The 15,588-nt window shown below is 40.4% G+C and overlaps 1 protein-coding gene across 1 annotated transcript; it reads right to left on the bottom strand.

Moving 5' to 3' along the window:
• Window positions 1–250: 250 nt before the first annotated feature.
• LOC133416153 (bromodomain-containing protein 8-like) lies at window positions 251–15,042 on the bottom strand. Its single transcript, XM_061702854.1, has 14 exons — window positions 14,977–15,042; window positions 14,502–14,644; window positions 14,218–14,400; window positions 14,037–14,118; window positions 12,808–12,942; window positions 12,004–12,164; window positions 11,101–11,518; window positions 10,083–10,129; window positions 9,699–9,985; window positions 9,440–9,532; window positions 3,666–3,734; window positions 3,139–3,421; window positions 2,803–2,847; window positions 251–994 (listed from the first exon to the last, which is right to left on the bottom strand). Exons 2-14 carry the CDS (start codon window positions 14,595–14,597, stop codon window positions 935–937), a joined length of 1,959 nt encoding a protein of 652 aa, XP_061558838.1. The 5' UTR covers window positions 14,598–14,644; window positions 14,977–15,042; the 3' UTR covers window positions 251–934.
• Between the last annotated feature and the right edge of the window lie 546 nt (window positions 15,043–15,588).

Genomic DNA, 15,588 nt, shown 5'->3' with positions numbered 1-15,588 from the left:
AAAACGAGTGAATATTGTCAAAAAACAGTTTATTAATTCGAATATTAAATATATTGTCGATGTAGTGTATAAAATATAATATAGGTTGAAAAGGTTGCAACTCATTGTATTCAGGTTTTTGTCCCAACTTCATTGGAACTGGGGTTTGTAAATTGATTATAAGTAAGGCAAAGAATTGTCAGATATTTTAACACATCGGTGCCATATTTCCACTTTCACTTCAATTAGCAAAGACCAGACAATAAAGCAATTCACAAGTAGTATACAAGCCAAACATGAGTTTATTGTTTAAAAGTATAGTTTCCATTATTATCACATCCACAAAACACAGTGCGATTACAACAATACTGTTTCACTTAAAATATAGGTAGGTATGTTCAAAACAACCACAAAATATACATTTAAAATCATTTAAAGTTTGTTGAAATGGGGAAAAAATAAAAAGATTTTATCCTTAATGCTTTTCATAAGGTAACACAACCAAAAAGTCAAGCAAATCAGTCTTTGGCCTCTGGTTTCACACGTATTTTTGTAAATTGTAGTAGTGCATTTATGCCAGTCCACCACACACATGTGGACCAAACACAGCCTGCCTGTAGGATTAGTTGATTATGAGGCTGGGAGACACATTTATACAACCTGATGTTCTTCCCTGTGAGCAGGCTATGAGTGATGTGCAGCTATCACAAGCTTTGACCCACTCTTTCGGAATCCCCTTTTGTAATCTGGGATTACATGTAATCCATTTCTGCAAAATAGGAGTTTCCCCACTCACAGTCTACAGATCGTTGAAATACGGCGAGCGAGTTGGGGATTACACTGCACACATGACGCAGCCGGGGAGAGGCGGGTGTCTTCATAAATTAAAACTTGGAAGAATTAACACTTTTCACTTAATGACAGTGTCAGACTCAAATTATTCGCCTGTTTTTGTTCACTTTTTCATCTTGAGGTCAGCTTCGATGGCACAGCGGCGCCCTCTGGTGCCTCCATCCTGTACACAGAAATTATGGATTTGTATGATTTAATGGCTTCACGACAGCAACTTCCATTTACTAGACTGACTCCTTTGAATTGAAATTGGGCATTATCTTTGTAAAAGCAAAATGTTTGATTCAGCTCAAGTAAGTGTCTTTTTCCAGCAACCAAATTCATCCATCTACAACCCCAATTCCAATGAAGTTGGGACATTGTGTTAAACAGAATATAATGATTTGCAAATCATGTTCAACCTATATTTAATTGAATACACTACAAAGACAAGACATTTAATGTTCAAACTGATAAACTTTATTGTTTCTAGCAAATAATCATTAACTTGGAATTTTATGGCTGCAACACGTTCCAAAAAAGCTGGGACAGGTCTCAAAAAAGACTGAGAAACTTGAGGAATGCTCATCAAACACCTGTTTGGAATATGGGAAAGCTGGGACAGGGTCATGTTTACCACTGTGTTACATCACCTTTTCTTTTAACAACATTCAATAGGAATGCTCATCAAACACCTGTTTGGAACATCCCACAGGTGAACAGGCTCATTGGGAACAGGTGGATGCCATGATTGGGTATAAAAGGAGCTTCCCTGAATTGCTCAATCATTCACAAGCAGAGATGGGGCAAAGGTCACTTCTTTGTGAACAAGTGCGTGAGATATAGTCGAACAGTTTAAGGACAATGTTCCGCAACGTACAATTGCAAGGAATTTAGGGATTTCATCATCTACGGTCCATTATATCATCAAAAGGTTCAGAGAATCTGGAGCAATCACTGCATGAAAGCGGCAAGGCCGAAAACCAACACTGAAAGCCCGTGACCTTCGATCCCTCACTGTATCAAAAACCGACATCAATGTGTAAAGGATATCACCACATGGGCTCAGGAACACTTCAGAAAACCAATGTCAGTAAATACAGTTCGGCGCTACATCCGTAAGTGCAACTTGAAACTCCGGGCCAAAGAGGAAAAGAACCATCCGGACTGTTATGGACGCAAAGTTCAAAAGCCAGCATCTGTGATGGTATGGGGCTGTGTTAGTGCCTATCGCATGGGTAACTTACACATCTGTGAAGGCACCATTAATGCTGAAAGGTACATACGGGTTTTGGAGAAACATATGCTGCCATCTAAGCAACGTCTTTTTCATGGACGCCCCTGCTTATTTCGGCAAGACAATGCCAAACCACATTCTGCACGTTACAACAGCGTGGCTTCGTAGTAAAAGAGTGCAGGTACTAAACTGGCCTGCCTCCAGTGCAGACCTGTCTCCCATTGAAAATGTGTGCCGCATTATGAAGCATAAAATACGACAACAGAGACCCCGGACTGTTGAACAGCTGAAGCTGTACGTCAAGCAAGAATGGGAAAGAATTCCACCTACAAAGCTTCAACAATTAGTGTCGTGTTGCAGCCATAAAATTCTAAGTTAATGATTATTTGCTAAAAACAAGAAATATCTTGTCTTTGTAGTGCATTCAATTGAATATAGGTTGAATGTGATTTGCAAATCATTGTATTCTGTTTTTATTTATGTTTAACACAACGTCCCAACCTCATTGGAATTGGGGTTGTATGTGTGCTCCAAAGCTTGTCCTGTTCACTGTCACCACAAAACTGGAGCCTGTCCTACTTGCTGTGGCCGAAAGTCACACTACATCCTGGATTGATCGCCAGTTGATCACATGGTACAAAGCAGAAACATCCCAAGCTGGCGACATGAAAGTCAGCTGTGTACCACAACACTATCAGCGACCTCAATAACTGGATCTTTGTTGTGTATTTTTATGTTTTCAGGTGTGTACTTACAAAAAGAGACAGTAGAAAAGCAGGAGAGGACATGGAGAACGCGTCCTGTGAGAAGTAAAAGTATATCAGATTCAGATTCAAAAGACAAGCAATGATGCAAATACTGGAAGAACTACATTAAAACATTTGCTGTATTGGCCATTTTCAACATTGCTGGTTTAGCAAGGCTAATTTAATTTATCTAAGAGGACAATGCCAGTGTTTTGGCAGCTTCTGCCCATGTACACACCACTGACTCGAGCTGATGGAATCCCATGTTGGTCAAGTGTGACAAGTTCTTAATCAATCCCTTTAACCTCCATGTTTGTCTGTTCTCTCCAAATTCTAGCGCTGCACCTTGTCTGTGGAGTCCTGCCGTCGTAGACCCTCGCGGCCCCTCAGGCCCTTGGCGCTGATACCAGACTCGGACGTCTCCATGATGAGCTGGGTGGCTAGAAACTGCTGGATCTGCTCAAGGACGTCACGCTGCATCTCCACGGCCATGTGGTACACGTCGTGATCCAGGCTGTTGTACATGACGGCGTTCTGAAACATCAGCATGATGTCCCGCTGGAACTCGGCTGTGGTTCGCATTAAACCGCTCTCTATGTTCTTCTTAATGGTGGCCAGGTCCATGGGCCTGCGCAATTAATGAATGTGAGCTGAGCAACAGATTGTACCAACATTTTACCAACCCCATCTCAACAAATCAGTTCAGGTCAGTAATATTTAGTTTCTTGATTATGGAGTGAACAGTACAAACTTTTTACAGTGTATCAATGTATCAATCCAGAGTACACACTCCGAAGTAGAAATACAAGCCAGATCAATGGTGAGCTGAGTTGAACTGTACTATTCCAGTGCTATGAAGAGGTCGCTCTTACCTGTGCACAATGCTATGATATCCAGGTGCAATTTCATCTGTCACTGGCTGGAGAAAGACATTTGCATACCTACAAATAGTCCCAAAAAAGAGATGAAAGAAATGTGAAGTGTGGAATATCAAAGAATCACATCAGAAAAGCTTGCTGGAGGGTTAGAGAAAAAGAAAAATCAAATAGCTGTTGAACTTACTTGACATTATTGGCCTATGCAAAAGAATGAATCATGGAGCTGTTTTTTTTTTGTTCTGTTCTCAAGTGGCATTATGGTATCTCTACATAAGAATGAGACGAACCAATCTTGTTTCATATATTTAAAAATCAATGGAGCATTATACAATATATACATATAATATATATATATTATACTCACTCGCACACATAAACATGTAAAGTGACATTTCAACATTCTGAACTGTAATATGAATGTAAAAGTAATGGCCGCTGTTAATATTTTAATTTATATGAATAAAACAGCCTTGAATCTAACACCAAATGACAAAGGCATAAGGTGATGGTGAGTTGTATTTTGCTTCCATGCTTAAATCATGTATATTGAATTATAAAGTGTAAAAATATAGTGAAATACGGTAAAACCTTAAAACAGTGATAGTTCGGACTCAAAAGCATCACTAACTTTTTTATTACTACTACTGAACTGAATTTAAATATTTTCAAAAATGCAAATTTTTCTGTGCGTTTTGGCCATATGCAAACTTTATTTTATTTTTTTTAACTTTGGCCAGGATGAACACTGCAAGACTATGTCCGTCTTCAGCATTTACAGATGGTAAAAACAGATTTTTTTTCCTTGTCATTTGAAATGTGCGACATGTATTGAAATGTAAATCCTATGTATTTAAACTTGAATTCATGCTGTCTCTGGAGCTGATTTAAATCATAATGTGCATCTAGGAATGGAGGCATCAGAATGTAGGTCTGCTGATGCTGCTTTGCCAGCATTCTGATTGGCTAAAATGTGCTTGAGAGCCAACAAATGTTTTTACGTGGACAAGATTTTGTTTTTCCAACACTGTTGTGTTTGTACATAGATCTTTTTTTACCCCAAAGCTAGGAGAATGAATATTTAAACATATCCTGGTACATTTGGACATAGTGTTGTTATCGATACCGATACCAAATGGAGGTATTTTGACATAGCATGGTACTGTTTTTTTAATAGTACTGATATATATATTTTTCTATGTATTCTTTTTTTTTTTTTTTTTAACGAGACAGCGTTCCAATTGTGTCTTAAAGGCCAGTACGCAAAAAGCCTATGGGTCAGCCAATGACTGCCTGTCTTCCAACAAATTAGAAATGCCTTTTAAGTGTGGAGAGAGGCATCTGTGCTTGTGATGTTGAGTGCTTTAATTGTAGCAATGAGTGGCTCTCTCCTTCCTCGTGCTAAATTTGTGCTCTATGCCACCGGCCTCACAGTTGCACATATGCGCATCCATTGTGGACATACAAAATGTGGTCCCTCATGGAGAATGAGGCCCAAAGCACAGTGTGTGTCTGTGTTTAGGGAGGGGCGGCCCTGAGAATACTACATACTAAAAGCTTATTTCATGTAGAAGTAAGGCAAAGTACCGTATTTTCACAACCATAAGGCGCACTTAAAAGTCTTACATTTTCTCCTAAATGGACGGGGCGCGCCTTATGTGTGCACCGAGTTCCAAAATCTGCAAATGTTGTGACTTCGATGAGCGCTCCGCTTGACTGACTGGGAGCATTTCCTGCCGACACACTGCTTATATAGAGGAAAGGCAGAGGGCACTGAGGACAGCATGCGGACGTTAAAGGGGGAAGGGTGCGCATGAAAAAGGATGCTAAAGGCACGCGCCCAGTAGGTATATAGTGCCGGGGGGGTGTGCATTGTGAAAAACAACATCAGTTTGGCTCAGGACCCCCGAAAATGCCACCTACGAAGAGACACGCTTACAAAGCACAGTTTAAACTGCAAGCTATCAGTTACGCGGAGGAACATGGGAATCGAGTAGCCGCGAGAGAATTCAAGCTCAACGAATCCATGGTTCGCAAGTGGAGGAAGCAGGAAAACGAGCTTCGCCAAGTCAAGAAGACGAAGCTGAGTTTCCGCGGAAACAAGGCGAGGTGGCCCGAGTTGGAAGACCAACTCAAGCAATGGATTAATGAGCAAAGAACAGCCGGGAGAAGCGTCTCTACAGTCACCATTCGACTGAGTGCAATAACTCGGAGCTTGCCATCATTCCGGGAGGCTTGACGAAGGAACTCCAACTGCTGGACATCGGTGTAAACAGGGCGGTCAAAGTGAAGTTGCGAGCGGCGTGGGAGCGATGGATGACAGATGGCGAACACAGCTTTACTAAGACTAGGAGGCGGCGCCGGGCGAGTTACGCCACAATTTTTTAATGGATTGTGGATGCTTGGGCTAACGTGTCTGCTTGCACTGTTGTTCGAGCTTTCGTAAAAGCCGGCATCATTTCTGAGGAGCCGCATGGCAACGAGACTGACTCAGACAATGACAAGAGGGAACCTGGCGTGTTTGATGGAGAACTTGCCCAGCTGTTCATTTCGGATACAGAAGATGAGGACTTTGATGGATTTGTGGATGAGGATTGATAAAAAAATAACATAAGTACATTGTTAAATACTTCAATAAAGTACAACCGAACTTAGTTTTGCTCCCGCTGCCTTTTTAAAAACATTGTTTTGGCGTGCTTGCATGCTACCGTATGTTTTAAGCTAGCCTATGTTTTACCATGCCTGCGCCCAATAATACGGTGCGCCTTATGTATGTGTTAAATATAGAAATGGACCCCATAACTGAGACTGCGCCATTTAATACGGTGCGCCTTATGTTCGTGAAAATACGGTATATGTAAATATAAATAAATTAATATAGTCATGGGGGAAGACCACCCTTGTTTCTTCAGTTTCTTATTCATTTTTAATGCCTGGTACACTCAAGGTGCATTTGTTTGGACAAATATAATAATGACATGGCAAATAGCTCATAAGAGTTTAAGAGCTGACATCTAGCCATAGTTTTCTTGATAATAACCAAAATCATATTTAATAATACAATAATATTATTCAGGGTTGGGTATCATTTGAATTTGAGCGATTCCGGTCCTGATTTCGGTTCCTCATTTCGATTCCGGTTCCAAACGATTCTCGGTTCCAATTCTTTTAGGGGGCTTGGTCAAAAAATGTTTGCAAGGTTTAAATAAAGGGTGTCCAAATTATGAACATCCATTTTCTTAGGAGCCTGCAGCATAAACTAAAATGAACATTTGACTTGGGGTTCTTTATAACCAGTATCAATATCAAACCTATGAACTGAAAAGCAGCGTGTGGAACTAACTCAATTGACTTAATATTCATTCATTACTGTTTCAGCTAAAAGTTAAATATAGCATTGTTAAAATAGTGATTTGTGACTGTTTTATCACATCAACCATCAGTGCAAGAGTGCAACCCACCGTTTAACTTGTTAGCTGCCTCAATGTTGGCATAGACATATTTTATTATTTCACTCACCCAATTGACCAGACTGAAGTTCCGCACGGTGTAGGCCGAGGCTCGGGAGGGAGCACGTCAGACTTCTCCACATCATGAAAGCCTCCTTTGCACAATATAATCTTAAACCAAGTGTTGCACTGAGGTGACTGGTCACTTTGTTTGACATAGTGAAGACACACTTTTGTTCGCCGCTGCCGTTGGGCACAACGGCAGCGTGCTTGTGCCCAACGGGCACAAGCACGTCTTCGTGCGCGTTCTTCTTTGTTGGTTTTTGCCACTTCTTCGGGGTTGACGGACTGTAGGCATTGCAACTGAGAACGATTCTGGGAGAGCCAGAATGTTAGTTCCGGTTCCAAACGGTTCTCGATTCTCGATAACCAACCCTTGGTAATATACCTTTAGTTTTACCATGCAGGCGATAAAATGAATAAGAAATTTAATGAATAAGATATTGAAGAAACAAGGGTAAGCTAATGACTTTTTAGCTCATACGTGTACATATATATACAGTGGGTACAGAAAGTTTTCAGACCCCTTAAATTTGTCACACTTTGTTATATTGCAGCCATTTGTTAAAATCATTTAAGTTATTTTTTTTCCTCATTAATGTACACACAGCACCCCATATTGATTGAAATTGATTGACCCCATGATTGTTGAAAATGTTGCTTATTTATTAAAAAAGAAAAACTGAAATATCACACAGCCATAAGTATTCAGACCCTTTGCAGTGACACTCATATATTTAACTCGGGTGCTGGCCATTTCGTCTGATCATCCTTAAACACCGTCATTGGAGTCCAACTGTGTTTGATTATACTGATTGGACTTGATTAGGAAAGCCACACACCTGTCTATATAAGACCTTACAGCTCACAGTCCATGTCAGAGCAAATGAGAATCATGAGGTCAAATTAACTGCCTGAAGTGCTCAGAGACAGAATTGTGGCAAGGCACAGAACTGCCCAAGGTTACAAAAAAAAAGAATCTGCTGCACTTAAGGTTCCTAAGAGCACAGCCTCCATAATCCTGAAATGGAAGATGTTTGGGACGATCAGAGCCCTTCCTAGAGCTGGCCGTCCGGCCAAACTGAGCAATTGGGGGAGAAGAGCCTTTGTGAGAGAGGTAAAGAAGAACCCAAAGATCACTGTGGCTGACTCCAGAGATGCAGTCGGGAGGTGGGAGAAAGTTCTAGAAAGTCAACCATCACTGCAGTGCAGTGATGGTTGACTCCTCTCCTCAGTGCAAGACACATGAAAGCCTGCATGGAGTTTGCTAAAAAGACCTGAAGGACTCCAAGATGGTGAGAAATAAGATACTCTGGTCTGATGAGACCAAGATACAAATTGTTGACCTTAATTCTAAGTGGCATGTGTGGAGAAAACCAGGCACTGCTCATCACCAATACAGTCCCAACAGTGAAGCATGGTGGTGGCAGCGTCATGCTGTGGGGATGTTTTTCAGCTGCAGGGACAGGGAGACTGGTTGCTATCGAAGAAAAGATTAATTCGGCCAAGTACAGGGATATCCTGGACGAAAACCTTCTCCAGAGTGCTCAGAACCTCAGACTGGGCCGAAGGTTCACCTTTAAAAAAGACAATGACCCTAAGCACACAGCTAAAATACCAAAGGAGTGGCTTCAGCACAACTTCGTGACTGTTTTTGAATGGCCCAGCCAGAGCCCTGACTTAAACCCAATTGAGCATTTCTGGAAAGACCTGAAAATGGCTGCCCACCAACGTTCAACATCCAACCTGACAGAACTGGAGAGGATCTGCAAGGAGGAATGGCAGATGATCCCCAAATCCACATGTAAAAAACTTGTTGCATCATTTCCAAAAAGACTCAAGGCTATATTAGCTCAAAAGGGTGCTTCTACTAAATACTGAGCAAAGGGTCTGAATACTTATGGGTGTGTGATATTTCAGGTTTTCTTTTTTAATAAATATGCAAACATTTCAACAATTACGTTTTTTTTCTGTCAATATGTGGTGCAGTGTGTACATTAATGTGGAAAGAAATTAACTTAAATGACTTTAGGAAATGGCTACTATATAAAAAAAGAGTACAAAATTTAAGGGGGTCTGAATACTTTCCATTCCCACTGTATATATATATTTTTTCCATTCAACTGCTTTTACTGATGTTTTAGATTTTTCCCATGGTATTATTTCAGTACCAGTATCGAGGTATTTTAGGCATGTTTCGAAGTCAGAATTTTGGTATCGTGACAACACGACGTGGCCTAAATGAACCCGCTATAGTCTTACCTGTGATTGGCAGCAGCACGCCAAACCAACATAATGGCCTTCTTCCAGATCTTGTGAGCCTGTAGTGCCTCCAGGTCCTCACTGCACAAAGAGCTACACAAGAAAGTTATGTTAGAACAAGTAATGAAAAACATGACTCAAAGGGCAATGTCATCTAGGTGCCAGCCAGCAGGACCTTCTACATGCCACGGTGCAACTTGTAACTAGACAGAAATGAAAAAAGAACCACCATTTGAGTGCTGGAAATGTTTCTACTCACAACTGTGACGATGCAGGGCTGCTGGGTATGGAGTCGGCCGTGGTGTGGAGCTGAAAGGATGACGAAGCAGTGCGGAGGCTGCACGCATCCTCGCTCTCGCTGGCTGCACGCTCCATCTCCATCTCTCCTTCAGGCTCTGACGAGAACCCCTCGGCACCATCTCCATCTTCTTCTTCCTCGTCTTCTTCTTCTTCATCTTCTTCTGGCCCGTTGACCTCATTGTCCATACTTGTCCCTAAGGCATTTTTTTTGCGATCGACACTTAGTCCACTCTCCTCCTTTATCTCCTGCAAAAATGGAGAATGCAGGAGAGAATGCAAAAAGATTGCTTCCAGTACAATTACACAGTGGAGGTACTATGACAAGTTTGATGCGGTTGTGTACCTCCTTCACATGTCTTTCTGTCATTTGAAAAACTTCTAATGCTGATTCTGCAAAGAAGAAATACGCTTCATTAGTTTCACCTGCACAATCGAATTAGATCAGATCAAAGCACTTTATCAAACCCTTTATGAAGATAATGTTCACTTTTGACTGACTGTCAGATAATTTAACTTTATACAGTGGTGCCACGAGACAGAACTGACCTGACTTGCAAGTTTTTGAGATACGTGCCGTCAGACGATTTTTTTTTGCTTTGACATATGAGCACTAACTTGAGATATGAGCACTGTGTGGTGGAAGTGAATGCAATTCATCGGTATATTGTATTTTATCACATTTATTAAACAAGAAAAAGAGAGATTAATTGTTAAAGAAGAAACATGATGCTAAAGACTGAATGTGGATGAGAATAAAGAGAAGAGAGGCGATAAAATAGGCTCAGCTGGCTCCTGTACACAGCGATGTACGTACCGTGCGCATACATTTTGGTCACAGGCGTCGCTTTTTCATCCACAGGCACATTAGATATTATAAAAATAGTTAAGTATTGTTGTAAAACACAGTATTTGATGCTTTATATACTCTATTTATATGGCTTGGGGTGGCGTGGTGGCCATTCTGTCCCTCGTTCGCTTAAAACCCGGAAAAGTATTTTTAGTGTGAGTGAAAGCTTTACGTTCGTTGAAAAGCCTAAATTGCCCATAGGTGTGAGTGTGAATGTTTGTTTGTTTATATGTGAAATTGACTGCCGACCAGTCCTGGGTGTACCCCGCTTCTTGCACAGTCGGCTGGGATAGCAACCAGCTAACTCGCAACCATAACGAGGACAACAGTTGTCAGAAAAATAAAATAAAATGGATGGATGCCTCAATCAAAACTGAGCAATATCTCTGCGAAGGCTACATTTTTGATACACCTATTAGATCTGATTAGATTGTGCAGGTGGTCTGATATAAAATGTAGCTGCCCGTTATGAAGCAGGTAAACACACATTATACTTTTACATGTGTGTGCATACCTTCACTGGAGTTTTCAGGTCTTTGCTGTGCCCATCTCTCTTCCAAAGACATGTGGCTTTTATGGTGCCCCACGGCTCCTGTGTCTGTCATGGCCTTGGGCTGTGCAGGTGCTCCAGTGTGGCAGTGCACAAAACTCCTGAAGTTGCATGAGGAGTTTGGTGGAAGGCCACTCAGTCCCACCGTGGTTGCCGCATCACACTTATCTTGACTACTGCACGCTGAGGTTTTGCCCTGAATGTCCAACTCGTCGGACTGATTCCTTGTTGGGCTACAGCGGAGAGATGAGGGCTGAGGAACCCCCGCGGGGTCTTGGGTGTGGAATGGCTCAGCCTGCCAGGCACCGGGAAGTGTGTGGCCGTTCTCTTCGCACAGGAAGAGAGCAGCCTCGACTGCAGCCACATCCAAAGCATCTGCTGCCTGTAGAAAAAGGTACAGAATTGACTGTAAATCATACACAACAGTTCTCCTTCGAAATTTTTCCTATGTTTAGTAGCAAATTACCTAAATTGCAAAATAACTGGGGCTGTCAATATTACATATTTCTAGAATTGATTATTCTATCAATAATTCTATTGATTAATCAAATCGAAAAGGTTTATTTTGCATTAGTTTATTGCAAAATAATGGCTCTAAATGATTAATCAATTATCAAAATAGTTGTAGAATAATTTGATGCACGATTAGTTATCGATTAATCGTAACATCTCTAAAAATAACCTAATTTTACTGTGGTGGTTCCATTTTGTCCGCTAATGTCCTCGGTGAAAATACATTCATCTGACACTTCAATAGGTACACTGCATGAATGCATGCCAAAAGCATGATTTTAAATACAGTGAATCTCATTATACTTAGCAAGTGTCCAATGGGTGATTACTACATAAGTTGTCCCCAATCATCACCTTGTCCTCTATGATGGCAATGATGTCCCCCACTGTCTTCAGATCCAGTTCATCTGCCATGTAGGAAACTGTCACATCCTCTTCACTCAGCTCAGAAACTTTCACACCTGCAGGGGGAGGCTGGCACCCAAATGACGCAGATGGTGCAATCACATCCACCTCTGCAAATTAATGACACATCACAGTTCGGGCGGGGGGGGGGGACGCTTTAAAGAGTTGCAATGAAACCCATTTAAACAAAAAATTATAGATGAAGGTATAGAATCTATTAAGATCCAATACAAAGTTGTGTCTAATATATAGAATACCACTTAGATATATTTATTCAACATGTTTATTACTGTGGTTGCAAGTTTGCTGTCAGGTGTTTCTAACATTTTGGTTATCTTTTATAACTCTTTGATGCAGCAGGGACATGAACCCAAATTTGTGACCAACGAGTGGCTAAACAGACAAGAAAAAGTACTTAAAGTATATTTATAATCTGGCAACATCCGTTGTTCCTTTAATACTGCTACTTTAGTGAACATTTATTTGTGTGTTCAAAGCGTATTCTTGTAGAAAAAGACAAATCCATGTCTTTGCCACTAATTAAAAATTAAAAATTCCCACCTAATCTCAGAATTTCAAATTGGACCACTACAGTCACAAACATGTACTGTATGTAATTAAAACAACATCTTTGATAACTTTGCAGGAAAAGACTTACTAAAATGTAAGAATTTTGGAGGAACAGACCTAAATAAATAAGGCATTGTTCACGATTTTACGTGATGACAAATTGTGTAAATTTGTGTTTGAGACCTGAATATGCTGAGGTGGCAGATTTCACTGGAGCGGGCGTGGTGCCGGAGGGGGAGTCTGTGCTGACCATAAAGCCTAACTGGGCAGAGAACTGGGTGGGACCCGCCTCCAGGAGTCGAGACAACATTGGAGCACCTGCCATGGAGGTACCAGCATCACCAACACAAAAGTGGAAGTGACTTTAGTTTGGACTTTTTCTAAGAATTTCTACTATACAACTAAAAATGAACAACAGGCTTTTAGAAACAGAAAATAATTTTATGCATCAAAACAGTTATTGTTTTGTAGTCAAAAGAAATTTATCCAAGCTGAAAATGGTATATAAATAATAAGTAGACTATGGTGAAATAATCAAAGTTCATTGTCATTCGGGATTTAATATAAGAGCTATATCAAAAGTAACATATGTAGCAAAAAGATAAGAATGCTTAATTTTTATTAATACTTGATTGCACTTCTAAACCACAATAATAAAAACTAATTGTACATGAAACCCACCCCTTCATAATCTCAGAGGTATTCATTTACAATGTGTTTTAGTATTGTGGTATAGAAGTACATTGTGGGGCAGAACATTAAAAATACAGCTTGTGTATACCAGGGTTTGGCAAACTTTGCCCTACGGGCTACATATGGCCTGCTCTGTTCTTTAATCCAGCCCACCGAGCATTTGCATTATCAGGAGTCCTGTAATATTTGTTGCATTAATTTAGCTGTTTTTACTTCCTAAAATTGGTTAATCAGATTTTATTTTAAAATAATTTCATTGTATATGTGTTATATTATTGATTTATTGTAAACAATAACTGTGATTGGCTGGCGACCAGTTCAGGGTGTACCCTGCCTCTCGCCCGGAGATGGCTGGGATAGGCTCCAGCACGCCCGCAACCCTAGTGGGGATAAGCGGAACGGAAGATGAATGAATGAATGAATATAAACAATAGAATGAAAAATATTAGTTAAAATAAATCATTTTACATCATTAATTTAGAAAATTGGTTAATTAATCATAATTACATTGATGATAGATAACATTTAAACATTTGATTTTATTATTAAAATAAACAATTTCTCTCTTTTTTTTTTTTTTTAAAAGACCTGGCCCATGTGTCTGTTTCTAAAAATCCAATGTGGCCCTTGAGCACACAATTTTGCCCATCCCTGCAGTAAACAGTAGATTGTGCGTGATTGTGCATGTGCTACTCATATGTCCAGTAAGTATATTTTACCTGATGCTGGAGAGAAGGGCAGAGCCAGCTGCAAGTCATGTGCTGCAGTCATATTACCAGCGGACACGTCACGCTCTCCAGTCTGACACACAACCACATACATTACATTTTTTTTTGCTTCAAGTACAAATGATCAAATATTTGTAGACATTTTTTATTTGAATATGTTATTTCAGCATACCAATCTGGATGTTGTGGCCAAGATGTTGCCTTTCTTCAGTAGCTCAGAGAGGAGTGGAGATGGGGGCGGTGTACCTCTCTGGGCCAGGAGCTTCTTTTGGGTGGGGTCATCAACAAGTAACGGGTTCTCATTACCAGAGCCAGAAGAGTCGGCAAATGACATTAATCTGACAGATCCTGAAACCTAAAGACAGACAGACAAAGAAAGAGTCAGAAACATCAGTTAGGATGAAGTGATACAAACCACAATGTTTTCAGTTATGTCAACAGACTCTTTGGACTTACATCTTTTGTAGACGAAAAATCGTGATTCAAGCACAGAAGAGGATCACCTAATGGAAACTCCAGGCTGGTGGAGTTGCAACTCGTGGGTGAATGCATGGTGGCACCTGCCACACGCCGAGGTGTGTTCTTTGCTACCTGTCTGGCTGAAAGAGAGAGGAACAGCGTTAAGATTTGTTTCTATCAGTGGCACAATTACAGATAATAGATAGCTATACAGATAGTTACACAGACAGATAATTTGAAGTAAAGACGATACCCTGATAGGCAGCGTCTGTGCACTTTCTTTTCAACTCGGCTTCTTCCTCTTCCAGTTTCTGTTTCCTACCCGACACAATACATTTATATGCCCTTAACAATGGATGTGTGCAAGAGTGTTTTGAATATATTCATGATTTTAAACTGAGCATCCTCTTTATGAAGGCAAAAATAGACATGGTCGTATCACTGGGTGAATTGAGAATTTGTTGCATCTTACCTCTGAATTTCCTTCCATAATTCTTCTAGTTTGGAATCTAAATGACCAGCTTGAATGAGTTCCGACTCTCTCTTCAGTGTCCTGCAGGTTGGAAACACGTTCTAAATATGTACAGTCATTGGCACCATTGTTGTTTTAGCAATGTATTTCCATATACAACTAACATCACTTAATTGAGACCTACTTCCTGGTTCATGGAGAATGATGAACAGATGGGTGTTACCATTCAGATTCTGGGGAATGGATGGTTCCATTGATGCCATAGAGACTTAAATGTAAAAATTTTATAAAAACCTATATATGCACCTTTATCCAGATTCTCACCAAAATGTAATGGATTCTTCTAGGATTACTAAGGAGTACATTTAAGTTTCATCCATAACCTTAAATTTCTGCATGGTAAGAAAATTCTAAATTACTCGTATTATTTCTCAAGTTTAGTTTACAGTTTCAATGTTCTCTTCTTTGGCACTCGTCCCCACCCTTCAGTGCAGTACTTGCATGCATTGTCCATTGTGAATACGCAACATTAGATATTCCCACACAATCTAATGGGATCCAGTACAAAAGCTGCATCAACGAGAAATGTATTGTTACAGACAGTCACATCAT

This window comes from Phycodurus eques, chromosome 17, assembly GCF_024500275.1.
Source record: "Phycodurus eques isolate BA_2022a chromosome 17, UOR_Pequ_1.1, whole genome shotgun sequence".
Classification (NCBI taxonomy): domain Eukaryota; kingdom Metazoa; phylum Chordata; class Actinopteri; order Syngnathiformes; family Syngnathidae; genus Phycodurus; species Phycodurus eques.
Note: the sequence above shows the minus strand (reverse complement) of the source record. Positions and strands in the feature narration are given on the sequence as shown.

What these genes read in the sequence shown, in the direction of transcription:
- LOC133416153 (XM_061702854.1), bottom strand. Translation starts at nt 14,597, where the DNA reads ATGCATTCACCCACGAGTTGCAACTCCACCAGCCTGGAGTTTCCATTA. An exon ending in GGCAGGACTCCACAGACAAG is followed by an intron (nt 2,848 to 3,138) that starts GTGCAGCGCTAG and finishes TACTTCTCACAG; the next exon opens with GACGCGTTCTCCATGTCCTC. An exon ending in CTTTTCTACTGTCTCTTTTT is followed by an intron (nt 995 to 2,802) that starts GTAAGTACACAC and finishes TTCTGTGTACAG; the next exon opens with GATGGAGGCACCAGAGGGCG.